The sequence below is a fragment of the Caretta caretta genome, chromosome 10 (assembly GCF_965140235.1).
Source record: "Caretta caretta isolate rCarCar2 chromosome 10, rCarCar1.hap1, whole genome shotgun sequence".
Classification (NCBI taxonomy): domain Eukaryota; kingdom Metazoa; phylum Chordata; order Testudines; family Cheloniidae; genus Caretta; species Caretta caretta.
The window spans coordinates 20,601,235-20,622,230 of record NC_134215.1 but is presented as its reverse complement, the minus strand read 5'-3'; the positions used below and the strand labels follow the sequence as shown (position 1 = coordinate 20,622,230).

General features: G+C 40.6%; 1 protein-coding gene across 3 annotated transcripts in view; it reads right to left on the bottom strand.

Annotated features, from left to right (window-relative positions):
* Positions 1-20,996, bottom strand: part of SNX29 (sorting nexin 29) — a 435,642-nt gene that overhangs the window by 388,022 nt on the left and 26,624 nt on the right. For 2 of the 3 annotated variants that reach the window (XM_048866549.2, XM_075132756.1), the window contains exons 5-7: positions 16,520-16,700; positions 5,659-5,729; positions 3,566-3,814 (exon numbers count right to left, since the gene is read on the bottom strand). In XM_048866549.2, coding sequence (XP_048722506.2) covers positions 3,566-3,814; positions 5,659-5,729; positions 16,520-16,700 — 501 coding nt within the window. The remainder of the gene's footprint in view (positions 1-3,565; positions 3,815-5,658; positions 5,730-16,519; positions 16,701-20,996) is intronic. The other variant, XM_048866552.2, reaches the window with a different exon arrangement.

The following is a 20,996-nucleotide window of genomic DNA, read 5'->3' as shown; positions in this document are numbered from 1 at the left end:
TTTGAAATCTTTTCAGATTAGTTTTACAGCTATATCAGAAAATGAATGATTGGTTATTTCATTTACCAAAGGTAACTGAAGCAGATATTTATGAAGTCATTGGGAGGTGAACTATCTCCAATTCAACAGGTTAATCATTAATATTTGGAGGATTTTCTTGCCATGCTGTATTAGGAGGAGATCACCACCAGACAGACATTTAATTTTTTTTAATCTAACTAAAACAACAACGCTATGTATTCTGGATTTTTTTCTGCAACAGCAAACATATAACATTTTTTAAAAACAAGCATATGAATTTTTGAATTTAATTAAACATTCAAGTTTTTTAAAATCAGGTTTGTTTTTGTTAAAATTGGTTTTAACTAAAATAAATGAAAATTTTAAAAAAAAACTAAATCAACTGTCAGCCACGTGAACATGAGAAACTTAAAATATCGGCTTCTGCAGCTAACTCAGACGTCTTCACCTTCATTTTCCTGTATGTTCATAATCTGGAAAAGAAAAACAAGCTTTCCTGCTTTTTCAGATCCCAAACAATTTCTCAATTTGGAATGAATTAGTCCGAAGGAAGAAAATATTCTTTCTACACCAGCAAAAAAAGCTACTGCTGTTAAATGTGAGATTATCACTTCAACAGTCTCGGAATCCAAGTCCTTAAGTGACTTCCACAGTTCACTGGTGTGACTTTCTTTAAAACATCATCAGCAAACATATATTTCTTGAATGGTTCACCTTTAGCGCTGAAGTTTATTATAGTTGACATTATGGAAGAATGATTGCTGGATGTCCATGTCATAGCCAACTCCTCTTCTTCAGCAGTTAAGGTTTTACCCTGGTACCAAGTATTGAGAATATTTGCAAGAAAATGAGCTAGAGATAGTGCTTGTCCCATTTGTTTTTTTAATGCTTGTAATTTAACTCTGTCATTGCATATTTCTCTTTTTAAGATCTCACTCAGTTCCTTCCAAATTTCAACAGCGTCAGCAATAAAACAGCTATTTCCCTGAATTTTATTCAAGAACACAGAAATAGGCTTCAGGGTACTCAGCATATGTTCAACATTTCTCTTAAGCCCAGTGTTGAGAACTTTGGCTGTGACAGTGCCATCTATTTTTTCACAAATTTATTCACAAACTGTTGTCAGATTAGGCCACTTCTGGATATACTGAGTTCCATCGCACGTCTTGTGGGAGAGTTAGCTTGGTTCCTCCCATTTTTTTCAGAGCAGCTGCTGCAAAGTGGCTGTTAAGGAAGTACTTTGAAATTTCAACATTAGCCTTTATTTCTGGAACACTGAAGTCTTTGGCTAGGAGGTACATCAAATGAGCAATGCAACTGTATGTTATTAGCTTGGGACTCTCTTCAAAATAATTTCTTCTCATCTTGCATACTTTTGGAGCATTGTCTGTGACCAAGCTGTGTACTAGACATTTAGATTTCTTTTCACAGTTTGTTATAGCTTTTACAGCTCCTTCTTGTAAGCATTCTGCTGTGTGTGCATTTCCTGATGTATCAATTGTTTCTGTAAGGAAGACATTCCCTTCTTCTATTGTTACGCAAGCACATACAACAGGATCATTATGAACATTGCTCACCCATCAAGACTCAGGTTAACAATTTTATCCTCTAACCTTTTGCACACTGCTCAGTTTCTCTTTCATACACTTAATCCAGCAATTTGCTGCTCTGTTGGGTGGACTGTTTCCTGGTCTTAATGACTGAACCATGTTAATGAAGTGTGGGTTCTCAATCACACAGAAAGCAGTTTGTTACATAAACAAACCAGGCAATTTTTTCATCCATTACCACTTTATATAATCTGCTGGTTCTTATCACAAACTTATCTATGGCTGTTTCTGGATGATGGAGATTTTTTTTTTCTTTTTGCTACAAGTCGTATACTCTGGCTATGTGACATACATGATGTGACTGAAACACTATAATTGGCAGATAATTCTGAAACTATAGAAAATTATGGTGATCTTGAACGTGGATAGTCTTCGGAATCCTGTATGTTGAGGATGGATTCTCCTAAACAAAATAAGTCAATACAGTTATTTAATTATTATTACCATACTGTTCATTTAGTATTACTCATTGCATTCACTGTCACTCATTACTACTTTAAAGGTGAAACTGTAAAAGGAAGATCTGCCTATTTCAGCTATTTATTTTTTTATCACAACTGCATCTAAAATGATAGTACCACAGAGTAACAACTACATTTTTTGCTCAAACATGAGAATTCAAGAATAGTCCAGAAGGAAGACAGGCAGTCCTTAAGAAAGAAGTACGCAAAAAGTTTACCAACCTGAAGATACTGCATGTTCAGACATGTTCCTTTCATCATCTTCAAAGCAGCTTCCTCCTGAGAGGGAACACTTCTCATGATGTTGTTTCATTCGCGAAACCCGGCCTTGCATTTCTTTGTTGCACTGTTTGCATTTTGCACGCATGCCTGTCTTACCAACAGGTAGAGGAACTTCTTTAAAATATTCCCAAATTAGGTCTCTTTTACGGCCTGCTGCCATTATAGGTTTTCCCTTCTAGTGAGAGAATGGTATGGTAGATCTAAAATCAATGAAGGCTACACTCAAAGACCTCAAGACTTCTGGAATATGCTGCTCAAATAGTTTCACTTTTGTTTCGACTGCCTGTCCGTCCCTTCTCACATTTATCTCCAGACTTCTCCTTGTCCAGATCTATTCCGCTCACAACAATCTTCTATTCATTGAACTTTTTGAAACTTTGCACTTTTAGAGAAAGGTAAGGAATTGACTCTGTGTACGCAAATTTGCAGAGGGACAATAGGTTTGAGGTCTGTTATTTCTCATCTCTATATATTATTTATTTATTTAAAAACATTTTTGCTGTTAACAAGCATGTTATCTCTGGAGACACAAATCCAGTTTAAGAACTGCAAAACTAAGCATTTCTGATAGTATCTTCTAGTTTGAGCACTAATCCCATTGGGTAGATAGAAAGATTAAACCTAAATAATCAGAAGCCCCTGGAACCCCATAAGATTGGGTCCCTAATCCATGAACTATTGGAACTCATTAACAAAACTTTTCTTAAACATGTATATATTGTCTCATACTATAGAATTATACTTTATAATCCCTATTCCATGATGAGATATCTTTGAGCTATAATGTATCATATGTGATACAGGAAGGCCAAGTAGCATCTGCCAGGTATTTTACAATGATTTAGAAGTGTGCCATAACAAATTTCAAGTGAAAATCCCAAACAATCTTCAAGAGATTATAATTTTCTGCTCCCAGAGATACAAATAGCACAATGCACATATCCATTATACAGAAGAGCTTTTCATTTTCCCTTGCACCAACATTTCCAAACATTTACTTTTCTAAAAAATGAACCTACCAGTTTTAATAGAATAATATTTAAATTATATAATATATTTAAATTATGTGTAACAAATATCTTTAATTATTTAAACAATTTATTCTTTTAGAGTCTTCCTTAATTTAAAAAAATTAAATATTTGAGCACTTTATATACTTTTTAATTATGTTAGTATCCCCAAAATGCTTACCAACACTAACATTCTTTGATAGAACTGGAAGTGGGTCAGAGTCTTGATCGGGTTTTATTAAAATGGAAACAGCAGAGGATGCTGTTATCTCTCTTAGAAGGCTGCTAACACCTTGGGTGGATTCCTTCAGCAATGAGGTTACATTTTGCGTGGATTCTTTTAAAAGATCAGAGACGGTAGGAGTGCATTTGCTCTGCCCATTTAAGTCCTTGTTGTCGATGTTGATTGCAAAAAGAATGGAGTTCAGACCTATAAATAAAGCAAAAAGAAAAACCATACAATAACATAACTGAGTGCGTATTTGCAATGATATTTCATATACAAATGAAATTAATAGAACATTAAGGCTGCAATGAGGAAGTGTAAAAATAAATCCACAATGAAGAGTAGATTTTAACACTGCCTCCTTCTGTAATTCACTAATCACATACTATCTCAAATATGACATAGTGGAAGATCTGTGCTGATGACTCACAGATCTACCTCTCTCCTCTGGACCTGTCTCCTTCTGTCCAATTAAAATATCATCCTGTCTCTCTGACATTGCCTTGTGAACGTCTAGCCATCACCCAAAGCTTAACATGGCTAAAACAGAGTTCTTAATCATATCCCTCCTCCAACCATCCCCACTAATTCCTTTATTGATCACTGTGGACAACACCTCCACCTGCCTGTCACTTAGGCTCCTAATGTGGGCATCATCTTCAACTCGGAACTCTCTCTAGGTCCTCACATCTAGGCTATATCTAAATCTTGCCAATTCTTTATGTATTATATCTCTAAGATATGGCCTTTCTTATCCACCCATGCAGCTAAAAATTATCATCCAAGCTCTCAACTAGCATTTCAATCACTCCAACATCATTCTTTCTGCCTTTCACAAATACAATCTTGCCCAATTTACATCCATTCAGAATGCTGCTACAAAGATCATTTTCCTAGCTTGTTGCTTTGACCATGTCATCCCTCTCTTTACATCCTTCCACCAGCTCTATCACATCCAACATAAGCTGCTTGTCATCACTTCCAAGGCCCTTCAGGGTCTATCTGGATGCTACCTATGATCTTGCATTCACTATTAAGATGTTGATGCTCGCCTATGATCAACCCATACATTTTCTCACAAGCATCTCTGTGCTCTCTCCCATGCTGCCCCTGATGTTTAGGCGGAGCTCCCAATAAATATCCGCAAAACTAACTCATTACCCTCCTTGAAAATCCTTCTCAAAAATTCTCCTTTGTTGTAATGCCTCCAAAAAAAAACAACAACAAAAAAACAACAAAAAACAACACCTCGACAACAGGTAGACTGCTGGTTTGCAGAGACCACTGCCTATCATGTTGACCAATACTGTCTGTTTCCCTGTACAACTGTTCCCTATCCACCTGTTGGCTCTTTTCTTATACTGAGACTGTAAACTCTTTGGGGGCACAGACTGTCTTTTTTGTTGCTTGTACAGTGGCTAGTACAATGGAGTCCTAGGCCATGACTATGGCTTTTAGGCATTAATGTAACAAAAATAAATAAGAAGGAACATTACACAGAGGAAGGATGGTCCAGTGGCTAGAACATTAACTTGGACTTGCCAGACCAAAGTTCAATTCCCTATGATCTTGGATGCAATTCAAGAAATAGTATGCAGTTAAGTAAGCCTACTGCATTGCACACATTGTCAAAATGCTGCTTTAAGTTGTTTTGCTGTTAAAAAAAAATAAGTCAGTCCTCTTATGAATAACATCTCCTAATTATTTTCTTTTTTGCTGGTGTACTGATACAGCAATATAAACTACAATTTTTAAAGATAAAGGTTTGTAAGCAAAAAGTTAAAGCTCCCACACAAAGTATTTCCACCACGTAGAGACATACAAAACCTCAGTACTCCCTCTGTAATTTAAGCTGGTGCCAATATCCAATGTTATGAATGCCCCATTTCTGAGTACATAAAATGAACCAGCACTTGTCTCACCAACAGCACCCAACTCATTATTTTACAAAGTGCTTTGCAATTACGACAGAAATAAGCACATCCCAAAAATGAAGTCTCTCTCACAACAGTATCATTCAGAGTTTGCCTTAAAATGTCCAGGCTTACCAGCTGCCATCGTAGGGATCATACTAGAACGTTCTTCATCCATCATAAAAGACCAGTCTTCATAGAAGACACTATAGATTGAAAGATAAACGTAAAGCCACATTGCTGCATACTCTTTATTTAACATACATTGTTTTTAAAAAGAGGAAACATGGCACATATCAGCTGCACAGAGGCTCAGATACGTCAGCTGATCCAAATACAAACTGCAGTGGCCCTTTAAAGAGCCTGATATGCACTGGATGGGAGGAAGAGTAATATAAACTCTAGGCAATTCTAAACTAAAAGCAGTGAAGCCTATTCAAATGTGAGTTGTATAACAGTGAATACTGAGAGTTAAATGAAATAGCCTGCCTTTGACCTTCGCATTTTCTAATAAGATGCAAGTCATTCAGATCAGGAATCTCTCTGCTGTAAGACTAAGTTTATAGTAATACTAGTAATTACTTCTGGATAAACAGCTATATTAACAACCATATCACTTATCACTGCATATCCATGTAGTTGCCATATTTGAGAAATCCAACATTTCACCTATAGCTACCAAACCATTTTGGATCAAGTTAGAAAGGATAGATATAAACAAATAATCAGAACAGAGCAAGATCTCCTGTGTAAAAAAACTGAGCTGTTGAGCAATGAATGATCAGGACCAAGCAAATTATTTAGGCCTTACTCAACCTGGATGTAAAAGCACTAAAGAATCAAAGAGAGGTTGATGTGATTCCTGTAAGTAATAGGCAAGAGACTGTTAACTAAACATGTTGGGCTAAACCTTTCCTTAGCAAGCACATTACACATTAAATGGATGGTTAAAGAATGGGATAGCAAAAAATTTATTGGGTCAAAAAATTGAGACTGCGTTCTTATAAACTGTAAAATAAAATAAATAAAGGGAAGAAAACAGAATTTTGTAGTTTGTAACATTTTGCATGTCTACTAATTATCTGTGTTGTTTATTAGATTTTGACTCTTCAGATCAAGGATTGTCATATAATGTGTATGTACAGTACCCAAAAGAATGGTGCCCAATCCTGACTAAGGCATTTAGACTCGTTCGGGAGCTTGTTCTCTCCCTTACCTTCACCCCACGCAGAACACAAGGCCTTAACGGCTGCCTTCCATCTTTTCCCGTCTCCTGCTGCAATCTTAACGTCTTCCAATGTCATTTTGACAGCTTTCAATTCTGCTTCTATTGTGCATTTCCATGTTTGTTATCCTGAGTCTGCCTCATCATCTCTTGCCTTGGAGATTTCAGTTCAATGCCTGTCTCATCATGTTATTGGGGTCTTTCTTGCATGTATGTCCTAGACACCTCCATTTTCATTCCATAATTTCCGGTCCTATCAATTTCTGTTTTGTCCTCCTCCAGAGTTTTGTTTGTGATTTTTTTCTCGACATCTGACATAGAGGATTTGTCTAAGACAGCTGTTACTGTCTAAACTCCAAGTTTTCATCAAGGTCTTAACAAGACTTCACGTTTCAGCACTGTATAGTAAAACTCATTTTATAATCACGTTAAATATTCAAAGTTTAGTTCAGAGGCCAAGATTTCTGTTTTTCCAGATCAGCTTTGGCATTTCTGGATTTCACTATTCTAGCTTTAATGTCTTACTAGGCTGCCAAGATATGTGAACTATCAGACTTCTTCTAAGTCAGTCTTAGAAAGTATTATTGGTGTTTCTTGTTGTGTTGATACTTATGTTTTTTGTTTTCTCTATGTTGATTTGCAACCTATGTGCATAGGCCAGGAGATCATTTGTTTTGGCTTGCATCTCTTGATGGGTATGGGATAGCAAATTGATGTAATCTGCAAATCAAGGTCCTCTAACTTCAGTGTGGAAGTCCATTATATGCCCCTTGGTTGTTCTGTAGTCTCTCATTACCCAATCGACTATCAATAAAGAGATCATGGATGACACAAGACATCCTTTTCTGATGCCCATAGTAACCTTGAATGGTTAAGTCAATTCACTGTTGTGTGTTTCCTGGCATGTCATAATTAAGGTTAAGATTCTGTCACTGGTGTTTTTACTAAGAGTCAGGAACAGGTCACAGGCAACAAACAAAAATTCACAGAAGCCCACAACCTGTCCCTGACTTTCACTAAAAATACCCTGAGGGGAGGGGGACTAACAACCAAGTGCTGCTGGGGGCTGACCCCCAGCAGCTGCCCTACCCCCGGTGCTTCTCCAGCCCCAGGGAGGCTGACCACCAGCCAGCAGCTCAAGAACTGACCACCGGCCAGCTGCTCCGAGGCTACTACTGCGGCAGGGTCTGACTGCCGCTTCTCCAGCCCCAGTGGCTGACCCAACCCCAGCTGCTGCTTCAGCCCGGAAGCCGCTGCTCTAACAGCCCCAGGGCTGACAGCTGCTCCAGCCCTGCCCTGGAAGAAGTCACAGAGGTCCCAGAAAGTCATGGAATCAGTGACAGAATCATATCCTTAGTCATAATACATCTGAATGTTCACACATTTTTGAAGGATAACATAATGGCATAGCAACTTCCATAAAACTGTTCGATCCTCTGTTCCAAAGGCATTTTTGAAATCTTCATAATTCATTTAACACAGCGACTATCACTATCAACAGCTCTTTCAAGATATGCTACTATTTGATCTATACATGATTTCTCCTGTCTGAACCCAGCCTTTTCCTGTCTGTGATGCTTCCCGGGGGGGTACCCAGGGTTGTGAGGCATCTTGCTACCACCTGCCCTTGGTGTGAGGTCTGTGCCTGCTGTGGATCAGCTCCCTGATTCTAACAGCCTCTGGCAACACACACACTGTCTTCCAGGTCTCCAGAAGCCTATCTGTGCAGGTTAGCAATAGGCTCATATGAATCCCTGAGTCCTCTGAATGTCCCTCTGGAGTGCCCAGACGTTAGTCCACTAAACACTCACAGAACTCTCAGATTCTCCACTCTCAAAGGAATAGTATATACCAAGGTATTTGATTCCTCTCATGATCAGAACTCTGCTTAACCCACAGCACTCTGATACGTTTATAGTGAAAACAAGAATAAGTTTATTACCAAAGAACAGAGATTCAAATGATAGTAAATAAGTATATTAGAAACAAATAACAAGGAGTCATTGTTGCACCTTAGAGACTAACAAATTTATTTGGGCATAAGCTTTCGTGGGCTTGATATGCCATCATGGCTCCTCCGCCATGTACATTGGCCAAACTGGACAGTCTCTACACAAAAGAATAAACGTACACAAATCTGACATCAAGAATCATAACATTCAAAAACCAATAGAACACCACTTCAATCTCCCTGGTCACTCAACAACAGACCTACAAGCTGCAATTCTTCAACAAAAAACTTCAAAAACAGACTCCAATGTGAAACTGCAGAACCGGAATTAATTGGCAAACTGGACACCATCAGATTAGGCCCGAATAAAGACTCGGAGTGGTTGGGTCATTATAAACCCTAAACCTAATTTCCCCCCTACGGTTACTCACACCTTCTTGTCAACTGTTTGAAATGAGCCACTCTCATTACACCTCGAAAGTTATTTTTCCTCCCTTGGTATCCTGGTGTCAACTGAATTGTCTCATTAGACTAACCTCACACTTTGTAAGGCAATTCACATCTTTTCATGTATTTATACCTGCTCCTGTATTTTCCACTCCATGCATCTGATGAAGTGGGTTCTAAGCCCACGAAAGCTTATGCCCAGAGAAATTTCTTAGTCTCTAAGATGCCCCAAGGACTCCTCGTTGTTTTTGCTAATACAAACTAACACGGCTACCACTCTGAAACTAGAAACAAACAGTTAAACAGATATACCAGATCAGACTTTTGATCTTCATCAGAAAAGAAGGTTCCCATCCCACTCCCCACTATTTACCTCTTCCTGTTCATTTCCTTATGAAGTCTCCACAAGCTTTTCATTAGCATTTGACTCAGTATGCTAACAGACATCTGTTGCAAGACACACAATACAAAGTGGTCCACCAGGGGGAGACGTTTTTCCCCACCTTCTGTTTGGAGAAGTTTCTCTCAAAGCATGCTACCTTTGAGTTATCCGCCTTTAACTACAAGGCTAGAGAACATAACTTTCAGCATATTTACACATAACTCTTCGCATATTTTCCATATATACATCTCACAATGATTATGACCACTGTGACACAGTCTGTCACTAAAGACCTTGAATGTCATTCTTTCGGTGAATCCAGGGTATCCCTGTACCCCAGGCCCTCTCCCAGTTGGCATCAAGAAGTCCTTGGGTCACACTATCATAACCCTGAATCTACCTCTTTCTTTATTCTGTATAGGCACTACCACTGTACAAATAACAATACTTCTCTTAGACATTTGATAAGATACCAAATAAAAAACTTGAAGGTTAAGTAAAAAACTGAAGGCGTTTGTGAAAGATCTGAGATGTGGAATGTTAACTAGCTAGCAGGAAGGCTAGAGGAAGTCAGAGCAGATGGAAGGAAGTCTTTTTCTATGGAGTCGAAAAGTGGGTCCCCCACAGCTTACTGCTCGGAATGATCTTGCTTGCTACACCCATAAAGTGATTTAGAAAGGGGAGCAAACTGCTTGATATTAAAAGGAAATCTTTCTATTGAATTCAACAGGAGTAGGATAAGGCCCAAAAATCTATGGATGACAGCCATTGGAAGGATAACAGATATTGCTGAGAATCTTCAGCTACAGGAGGTTCTAAGCAGGTTGGAGAAAAGCACAAAAGTATGTCATATAGAACTGAATGTGATTAAATGTAAAATCAATAACGTTACACAATTCCATAGTGCCTTTCATCTGACGATTACAAAGTGCACGTTAAATTATTCCTTAACACTTCTATAGCACACTAGACCCTTTTTACAAATAAGTTGAGACATAGTGATTAAATGGCTTCCTTTAAGTCTGACAGAGCCCTGAATCCTGAGTCCAAAATCATAAAAACATAACAGCCGTACTCGATCAGACCAATGGTCCATATAGCCCAGTCTCCTGTCTTCTGACAGTGGCCAATGTCAGGCGCTTCAGAGGGAATGAAAAGAACAAGCAATCATCTAGTAATCATCCCCTGTGGCCCAGTTCCAGCTTCTGGCAAACAGAGGCTAGGGACACCATCCCTGCCCACCCTGGCTAATAGTCATTGATGGGCCTATTCCCCATGAACTTATCTAGTTCTTTTTTTAACCCTGCTATGATCTTGGCCTTCCTAACATTCTCTGACAAAGAGTTTCACAAGTTGTGTTGTGTGAAGAAATACTTCCTTTTGGTTTTAACCTGCTGCCTATTAATTTTATTTGGTAACCCCTAGTTCTTGTGTTATGAGAGAGAATAAATAACACTTCCTTATTTACTTTCTCCACACCAGTCCTGATTTTATAGACCTCTATCCTATCCTCCCCTTAGTCATATCTTTTCCAAGCTGAATAGTCCCAATCTTATTAATCTCTCCACATATGCAAGCTGTTCCATACCCATAATCATTTTTATTTCCCTTTTCTGTACTTTTTCCAATTCCAAAATATCTTTTTTGAGATGGGGTGACCAGGTGTGCACGCAATATGCAAGATGTAGGTGTACAATGAATCTATACAGAGGCCATATATAATATCATCTGTCCCTTTCCTAGTGATTCACAACATTTGTTAGCTTTTTTTCACTGAAGCTTCACATTGAGTGCATGTTTTCAGAAAACTATCTACAATGACTGCAAGATCTCTTTCTTGAACAGTAACAATTAATTTAGACCCCATCATTTTATATGTATAGTTGGGATTATGTCTTCCATTGTCCATTATTTCCTATCCTCAGCACTAGCCACTGAAATTTTTAGAATGCTTTGGATCACAGACTATAAAATAAATTGTATAGTATACAGTTGGCTACAAAAAATTTAAAACAGCAGTTAGAAGTGTGATACTAAGGCCTGGTCTACACTACGAGTTTATGTCTGATTTAGCAGCATTAAATCCAAATTAACCCTGCACCCATACACACAACGAAGCCATTTTTTCAACATAAAGGGTTCTTAAAACCGATTTCTGTACTCCTCCCCAATGAGGGGATTAGCGCTGAAATTGACATCGCTCTTTCGAATTAGGGTTAGCGTGGACACAATTCAAAGGTATTGGGATACGGAAGCTATCCCACAGTGCACCATTGTGACTGCTCTGGACAGCGCTCTGAACTCGGATGCACTGGCCAGGTGTACAGGAAAAGTCCCGGGAACTTTTGAATCTCATTTCCTGTTTGGCCAGGTGAGCTCACCAGCACAGGTGACCATGCAGTCCCAGAATCGAAAAAGAGCTCCAGCATGGACCGAACGGGAGGTACTGGATCTGGTCGCTGTATGGGGAGGGGAATCCATGCTATCAAAACTACATTCCAAAAGACGAAATGCCAAAACATTTCAAAAAATCTCAGAGGCCCTGAGGGACAGAGGCTACATCAGGCACGCAACACAGAGCCGTGTGAAACTTAAGGAGCTCAGACAAGCGTACCAGAAAACCAAAGAATCAAACTGACGCTCCAGGACTGAGCCCCAGACATGCCGCTTCTACGCTGAGCTGCATGCAATTCTAGGGGGGGCCGCCACCACTATCCCACCCCTGTCCGTGGACTCTGATGATGGGGTACTCTCCGCCATGGCTGAGGATTTTGCAGAGGGGGGAAATGAGGAGGAGGAGGAGGACGAGGTTGTGGAGAGCACAAAGCACACCGCTCTCCCCTACAGCCAGGATCTTTTTTTTATCACCCTGACTGAAATACCCTCCCAACCCAACGAAGCTGGAGAAGGGACATCTGGTGAGTGTACCTTTTTAAATATAATACATGTTATAAAAGCAAGAGTTTTTTAATGATTAAGTAGCCCCGAGGACTTGGGATGCATTCGTGGCCAGTACTGCTACTGGAAAAGTCTGTTAACGTGTCTGGGGATGGAGTGGAAATCCTCCAGGAACATCTCCATGAAGCTCTCCCAGAGGTACTCTAAAAGCCTTTGCAGAAGGTTTCTGGGGAGAGCAGCCTTATTCCGTCCTCCATGGTAGGACACTTTACCACGCCAAGCTAGTAGCAAGCAATCTGGTATCATTGCATGACACAGCCTGGTAGCGTATGGTCCCGGTGTTTGCTGGCATTCAAGCAACATCCGTTCTTTATCTCTCTGTGTTATCCTCAGGAGAGTGATATCGTTCATGGTAACCTGCTTGAAACAGGGGAATTTAATTAAGGGGACATTCAGAGGTGCCCGTTCCTACTGGGCTGTTTGCCTGTGGCTGAAAAGAAATCCTCCCCGCAGTTAGTCACGCAGGGGAGCGGGGCGGGGAGGGGTGGGGCATTGGCGCTGAGCTGTGCCTGTGGCTGAAAAGAAATCCTCCCTGCAGTTAGCCATGCGGGGGGGCGGGGCGGGGAGGGGAGAGGAGAGGAGAGGTGGGGCATTGGCGCTGAGCTGTTCGCGTTTGGCTAGCAGGGATCTTCCCTGATACCAGCCAGGCGGTGGGGGGAGGGTGAAAGCGATCATCCCAGAGAATCAGATGGGGGGAGGGGGTTAGTTTGGTTTTTGCTGCTGCACGTTAACAGGAAAACCGCAGCACTAAATGGCCAACTCAACAGGCTTTGCTTGGTATGGGAAAGGAGGGGGCTGCTGTTATGAAGGTTGCAGAAGCCAAAAGACTATGGCTTACCATGGCCGCCTGCAAGCCAAATTCTGTTGCCCGGCCCTGCGTGTGTGATTTCTAACACCAAAACCGCAGGCACTCAGTATAAGATGCAAAATGCGACCTTGTATCAAAATCACATGTGCTATGCAATGTGAATAGTGTTCACCATGAAAGAGTATAGCCATTGATCTGTAAAATGTATCTTATTAAATACTTCACTCCCTTTTTTTTCCTCCAGCAGCTGCAAATGTTTCAAGCATCCCTCCTCTGTCCCAAAGGCTATCTCAGATAAGGCGGTGAAAAAAACGCACGCGCGCTGACATGTTCTCTGAGCTCATGCAGTCGTCCGGCACTGACAGAGCTGTGTGGAGGGATACAATAGCAGAGTACAGGACAGTGGCCGATGAACATGAGGAGAGGTGGTGGCAGGAAGATCAGAGGAGGCATGAGGCAACGCTGGGGCTACTGCGGGATCAAACGGACATGCTCCGGCATCTGGTGGAGGTTCATGAACGGCAGCAGGATCACAGACCACCACTGCAGCCCCTACTTAACTGCCCTCTGAGCTCCCCAAGTTCCATACCCTCCTCACCCAGACGCAAGAACGCGGGGAGCCTACGGGCACCCAACCACCTCACCCCAGTGGACTGCCCAAGCAACAGAAGGCTGGCTTTCAGCAAGTTTTAAAGTGGCCTTTTCCTTCCCTCCTCCCCTACCCCACCCGGGCTACCTTCTGAGTTATCTCCCTATTTTTATAATCAATTAATAAAGAATACATGTTTTTTAAACGATAGTGACTTTATTTCCTTTGCAAGCAAGCTGTGATCAAAGGGGGGAGGGCGGGTGACTTACAGGGAATTTAGAGGCAACCAAGGGGGCGGGTTTTCATCAAGGAGGAGCACACAACAAGCAACAATAACAAAGGGAATACTGGTTTCGCTGAGGTCTGAGAGAGTCTGTAAACTGTGCCAGCGACCCTTTAAACGTCCAAATGCACACTCTACCACCATTCTGCACTTGCTCAGCCTATAGTTGAACAGCTCCTTACTATTGTCCAGGCTGCCTGTGTACGGCTTCATGAGCCAGGGCGTTAACGGGTAGGCTGGGTCCCCAAGGATAACTATTGGCATTTCAACATCCCCAACAGTTATTTTCTGGTCTGGGAAGTAAATCCCTTCCTGCAGCCGTTTAAACACACCAAAGTTCCTGAAGACGCGAGTGTCATGAACCTTTCCCAGCCATCCCACGTTGATGTTGGTGAAACGACCCTTGTGATCCACCAGTGCTTGCTGCACCATTGAAAAGTACCCCTTGCAGTTTATGTACTGGCTGCTCTGGTGGTCCGGTCCCAAGATAGGGATATGCGTTCGGTCTATAGCCCCACCACACTTAGGGAATCCCACTGCAGCAAAGACATCCACTATGACCTGCACATTTTCAAGAGTCACTACCTTTGATAGCAGCAGCTCAGTGATTGTGCTGGCTACTTGCATTACAGCAACCCCCACAGTAGATATGCCCACTCCAAATTGATTCCCGACTGACCGGTAGCTGTCTGGCATTGCAAGCTTCCACAGGTCTATTGCCACTCGCTTGTGAACTGTGAGGGCTGCTCTCATCTTGGTATTCTTGCACTTCAGGGCATGGGAAAGCACGTCACAAAGTTCCATGAAAGTGCCCTTATGCATGCAAAAGTTTCAGAGCCACTGGGAATCATCCCAGACCTGCAACACTAAGAGGTCCCACCACTCTGTGCTCGTTTCCTGGGCCCAGAATAGGCTTTCTATGGCATGAACCTGCCCCATTAACACCATGATCTCCAAATTGCGGGGGAACCCGGTTTTAGAGAAAAGTGCGTTCATGTCCTCATCACCATGCTTCCATCACCTCCTTGCCTGGTTTTTCAGGTGCTGGTTCTGCATACACTGCACGATAATGCACGATAATGCACGAGGTGTTTACAATGATCATAACTGCTGTGGTGAGCTGAACAGGCTCCACGCTTGCTGTGCTATGGCGTCTGCTCCAGCTCAGGCAAACCAAGGAAAAGGGCGCGAAACGATTGTTTGCCGTTGCTCTGATGGAGGGAGGGGCGACCGACAATATGGTTTACAGGGTTGGCTTACAGGAAATTAAAATCAACAAAGGGGGTGGCTTTGCGAGAAACAGAATGGCCCCCTCAAGGATAGAACTCAAAACTGGGTTTAGCAGGCCGCTGATTTCACGGAGGGCGGGAGGGAGGAGAAAATGAATACAAAACAAATCTGGTCTATTTCTTGTTTTGATCCACTTCATCTATCTTTATACATCATGCTGGCAGCAGACTGTGCAGTATGAGCACTAGCCGTTGTCATCACCTGGGTGCTCGGCAGAAGACAGTGCAGTATGACTGCTGGCCACCATCTTCTGCTGGCTTCAGATTAAAAGACAGTGCACTAGGACTGCCAGTAGGACTGAATTGCCATGAGACGAAACTTAAAAGGGAAATGACCTGGCTGAGTCACTCCCATGTTTGCCCAGGTGCCACTGACCTCATCGAGGTCGGTTAAAAGAGCACCCTGGACTACGTCAATGACGGCTACCAGTCATACTGCACTGTCTGCTGCCAAAAGGCAATCAACTGCTGCTGTGTAGCAATGCAGTAACACATCTGCCAGCACCCAGAAGACATACGGTGACAGTGAGCTGAGCGGGCTCCATGCTTGCCGTGGTATGGCGTCTGCACACGTAACTCAAGAAACAAGGCGCAAAAGGATTGTCTGCCCTTGCTTTCACGGAGGGAGGGAGGGAGGGAGGGAAGGGGGGCCTGATGATATGTACCCAGAACCACCCGTGACAATGTTTTAGCCCCATCAGGCATTGGGATTTCTACCCAGAATTCAAATGGGCAGCGGAGACTGCGGGAACTGTGGGATAGCTACCCACAGTGCAACGCTCCAGAAGTCGACGGTTGCCTCGGTACTGTGGACACACTCTGCCGACTACGTGCACTTAGAGCATTTGTGTGGAGGGAGACACAATCAACTGTATAAAAATGTTTTCTACAAAATCAACTTCTATGAATTCGACCTAATTTCATAGTGTAGACAAGGCCTAAGTGGTTTAACTAAAATAAAATGGACTACTTCATCTACTACTAGTTTCAGACATTTTTAAATGCCAGTGCTTAGTCTACAATTGCATGCATTCCTCCATTATTAAGTCATTAAATACAGTTACCTAAGTCGATTTTTATCTGCAAGCAGCATATGGACATATCTTTCCAGAGAATGTTCATTTAATGCACAGCGTAGCCAGGCACGGCCTCTGCCAATATCTGTGGTAATAGTCCTCAGAGAGTAGAAGCGCTGTAGTTCATGTTTATTCAAAACTTCTCTTACGTAGTACCAAAACACTGGCTCTGCAAGATATATTAAGATACAAAAACACACTTAACTCATATGTCTGGTCTATTTTCCTCTCTCCCTATCACAAAGTCATTAAAGAGAATACCATGTATATCATTTCTATTCTTACCTCCACATTTTTATGCCAGTTTTTTCAAATATCATTCTAAAGCCAATATAATTACTATTTCATACTTAAGCGCACACAATAAACGGTTTCCTATCTATAGGACATGCTATTTTACTAAAACAATACAATTACCTGCTTATGACCTTGAACATAGATGAATCATTTCCCAGCTTGTTGTAACCCTTCAGTTTAGTAGCTTGGTTACTTCTACAGAATTTCTCTGAAGCTATTCACTGTAGATATTTGTGATAAGAATTATCCTTGCAGGATTCCACCTTCACTACTAAATCTAACACTAACACTAACACACACACACAAAAAGGTCATCCAAATTTACCATTTCATTTATAACAGCAAGGCCAAAATTTCATTTGGGGATGCATACTGCTATCATTTTTAAAAACACACCTGTGCTCCAGGATTGATAAATTTGTAACTGGTGTAAGATAACTTAAGTTTGCTGGCAACAAATTCTACTTATTATTAAAAACCTCCCATCAAATTACCGTATTGCAGTTAACTACCATTCTACTCTATATAGGTTCTTATACCGTGCTCAGCACTGACATCTGACCATTTTCCAGTAGTGCATTAAGCAATATGATTAACACTTGTCCTGTATTTGTTCTCTCATCCTCTCCCTAAGGGAGAAGTGGAGTGGGGGGGGGTTGTTTTTGTGGAGTGGGGGACCAAGAGGGGGTAGAATTTGGTTTGTTTTTTTAAATATGCATGTTGCTATATGTTTATGCTAGAGAAGACAAGGTAAAATAAATGTGCCTTGTATTTGATGTGGAAGGTGGTGCAGATTGTGATGGTCATTACTTCCTGGAGGAGTTAATCCCACAGTCTTGAACTGGCCCCCAAGAAAGTTCTGAATTAGAGGTAATGACAATACACATGTCAATAACAGCACACATGCGTACAATAAAACACTTTTATCTCACCACATTTTTCAATTAAACTCAAGATGATCTCGGGATACTTTTATGCCAGGTCACATCCCCCCACTTTACTGGGAAGAAAGGATCAGCCATCTATTAGCTTATTCCTTGCCATTAAAACAATATTTTTAACAAGTTACATGCAGTTTGACAATTACTATTGACCATCAATATTGCATTAAATATATATATTGCTCAAAAACAAACTATACAGCAATATTAGCATTAGAGTTTTGTGAGGACACCAAACGATCACAATTACAGAAGACTGAGAAAGTTCTAAAGGACCTAATAAAGCCAGATAATTGGCAACATAAAAACAGATTAAATTCAAGGCAGGTCAGTGCAAAGAAATGCATGTGGGATAGAACAATTTGAACTACTCCTACACTTGGCTGTTAATTTAGAAGCCATCAACCACACAGGAGAGAGACATAGGCACCCTTGTTGACAGCTCAATGAAAACCTCTGCTCAGTCTAAAATGGTAGTCAAAAACCAAATAAGATTTAGGTTTTTATTAAGAAAAGGATAGTGAAACCTCATACTGCCATTACATAAATTGACGGTAAACCCTCACCTTGAGCACTGTGCTCAGTTCTGGCCATCCCATCTCTCAAAGGATACGACAGAAATATAGAAGGTTCAAAGAAAGGCAACAAAAAACCAGAGAAGGCATACAATCTTTTCTCATGTTGGAATTTTTTGAACACCTCAATCCTATCACACCTTATTTGTCTTCTCTAAATTAAATAAGCTTGGTTGTTTAATGCAATTAATAGTATAAGAAAGGTCAGGCAGGCAGTCCTAGTTTCTCCCTGCTAATATAAAAACTTTGCAGATGTTCACGCTTTTGAATAGAGGTTGCATGCTGAGAGGTACAGTTATTGTTGGAGCTGTAGGTGGGGTTAACTGCTTTTTTAGGTTTATTTCCTTCTAATCTGTTAAAAGGAACCTGAAGTATTAAATTGGCACCTCTTTAATATATTTTTAGAAACCTAAATACAGGAATGAATAAAAATAGAACCATATAACCTTGTGCAACTCAGTACCACAAGATATTATTGAAAAAAATTAGGGGAAAAAATTGAAGTGTGAACAAGGAAATCGGCAGTTCCGTTAAATGATATGAAAACTTGTAAGAGATAGGAAACCTCATGCTTCAGAGACCTATCAACCACATATCCCTGGGGTTAAAAAGAAACTTCCCCCATGGGCATGTTTATCACAAACATTTCTATTTGGGGGGTTTGTACATTGCTGTGAAACATAGAATACTGGACAAGATGGACCACTGGTTTGATCCAGTATGGCAATTCCCATTGTCCCATGTTCCTTTACACATGGATCCTACACATGGACTAAATTTAACAATTAAAATGGAACTACTCGCATGTGCAAAATTAAACATGTGCTTACCATGAATTAGGGCCTTATACAATAAACTAACATGGAAAAGATAAAGAGGTCCACACTATATGTGTGGAAGCTTTATTACTATTTCTGTAGCTCTGGTCTGGCTTGCATTTATTTGGATCTCTCCATTTCAAAACAGTTTAACTGGCATATCTAAGAAAAGAAAAGATTCCTTAAAATAAAATACATCAGTAGCAAAACTACCACGATTTATTTCTTTTATGAAGAGAGTCTCTTATGATTGTTTATGAAAACATGCATTAATTTGTGTTTCAGTAAGACAGAAACTGAAGGAGGAAGTGAAAATGTTACTGGAATGGAAAAACTAGTGGATTTCCCCTTCTGCTCAAAGCTAACACTCCCACTGTTTCCTGGCACTCTGCTTACTGACAGCAATCAAGGCTTTCTGAAAAGGATGGAATTTGGGGCATCAACAGTTAATATTCAAAATGTATCTAATATAAATTAAATACTAGCACTACATACTGCTGTCTGGTATGAACTTAATGATATAAGGTGGGATTTTCAAAAGCACTAAGTCACTGATTAATTGGGAGCAGACACAGAGAGCTTTTGAAAAATCCCACCTCTCAGGTTTACAATACGTACTATTTCCCAGTCTGACAATCGCATACAAAAATAATAATCAGGAAGATGACCTACTCTGCATTCAGTGTATCCTGCATAATGTGAGGCAAATACTGATATTATACAAGTTACTCAAATATTCACCCAATTTACACAAAATAAAGTTTACATAAATTATACATTCAGTTTTGCTCTATTTGTTTATAGGTTCAATAAAGCTCCCATATATTATACATTACTCAACTGTGTATTACAAGGTTATAATGCCATCCTGAAGTGCTTTATTGGGCAAGGATAAACTAATTTTGAAGTCTGGTTTCAGAAAGTAGAAACCTATGGCTTTTTGACTTGGAGAAGGGGAAAAGCCCAAAGTTCACAACTTAGGCATTGTAACTATCTTGTACTTAAATATTTGCCTTGTAATTAGTTGGAACATGTTTGTAAAAAATGTATAGCATTTTTCACATTAAGTGGCATTGTACAATATTTTGACATTGCCTTTTCTGTGCTATCTGAACAGATTTTTTTAATTTCTTATTTATTCACAACCAAGCAGGTGCAAAATTTTGCTGTTTTTAATTGATCGTTTGATTAGATACTAATATTTGAATTCCTCTCCCCCCCACTGATATAAATTAATCATTCTTTTTATAAACATATACAGAAAATGATGATGGTTATCACAGAAGTTTTCTGCATTATGAATCATAAGACACAGTAGGGAGGGTAATCACTGCTAATAATAAAATAAGATGGCATGCTGTAAAGAAGAAAAAATGTTTAAGAATATAAGAATGGCACTCTTGAGGGAATCCTGCAATGAAAAATTAAAAATTCTGCACGCAATATTTTAAAATTCTGCAAAATAATGCATATTTTATTTGTCAAAATAACACTATATAATTGCACAAGTTTCAATTATTTTGGTAATTTATTTCAAAATACCTGTCAGCAACTGTGTCTGTAACAATAAAGATAACAAAAATTCCCCCAGGAGTAGAGAGTTAAAGAAACCCCTATGACAACACAGTTCCTGTTTCTCTGCCCCCTCCCACCCAGAGCCAAGCCGGGGGTACCAGACACCCATACCTTCCCCCCACAGAGCTCAGCCGTGGGGCATCCCTCAGCCCAGACATCCACAACCCCAGAGCCCAACTGCGGGCACCCACGCACCCAAAGACCCGCAATCTCCCCCTCCTCAGAGCCCAGTTGTAGGTCACCCCCAAACCTCCTCCCC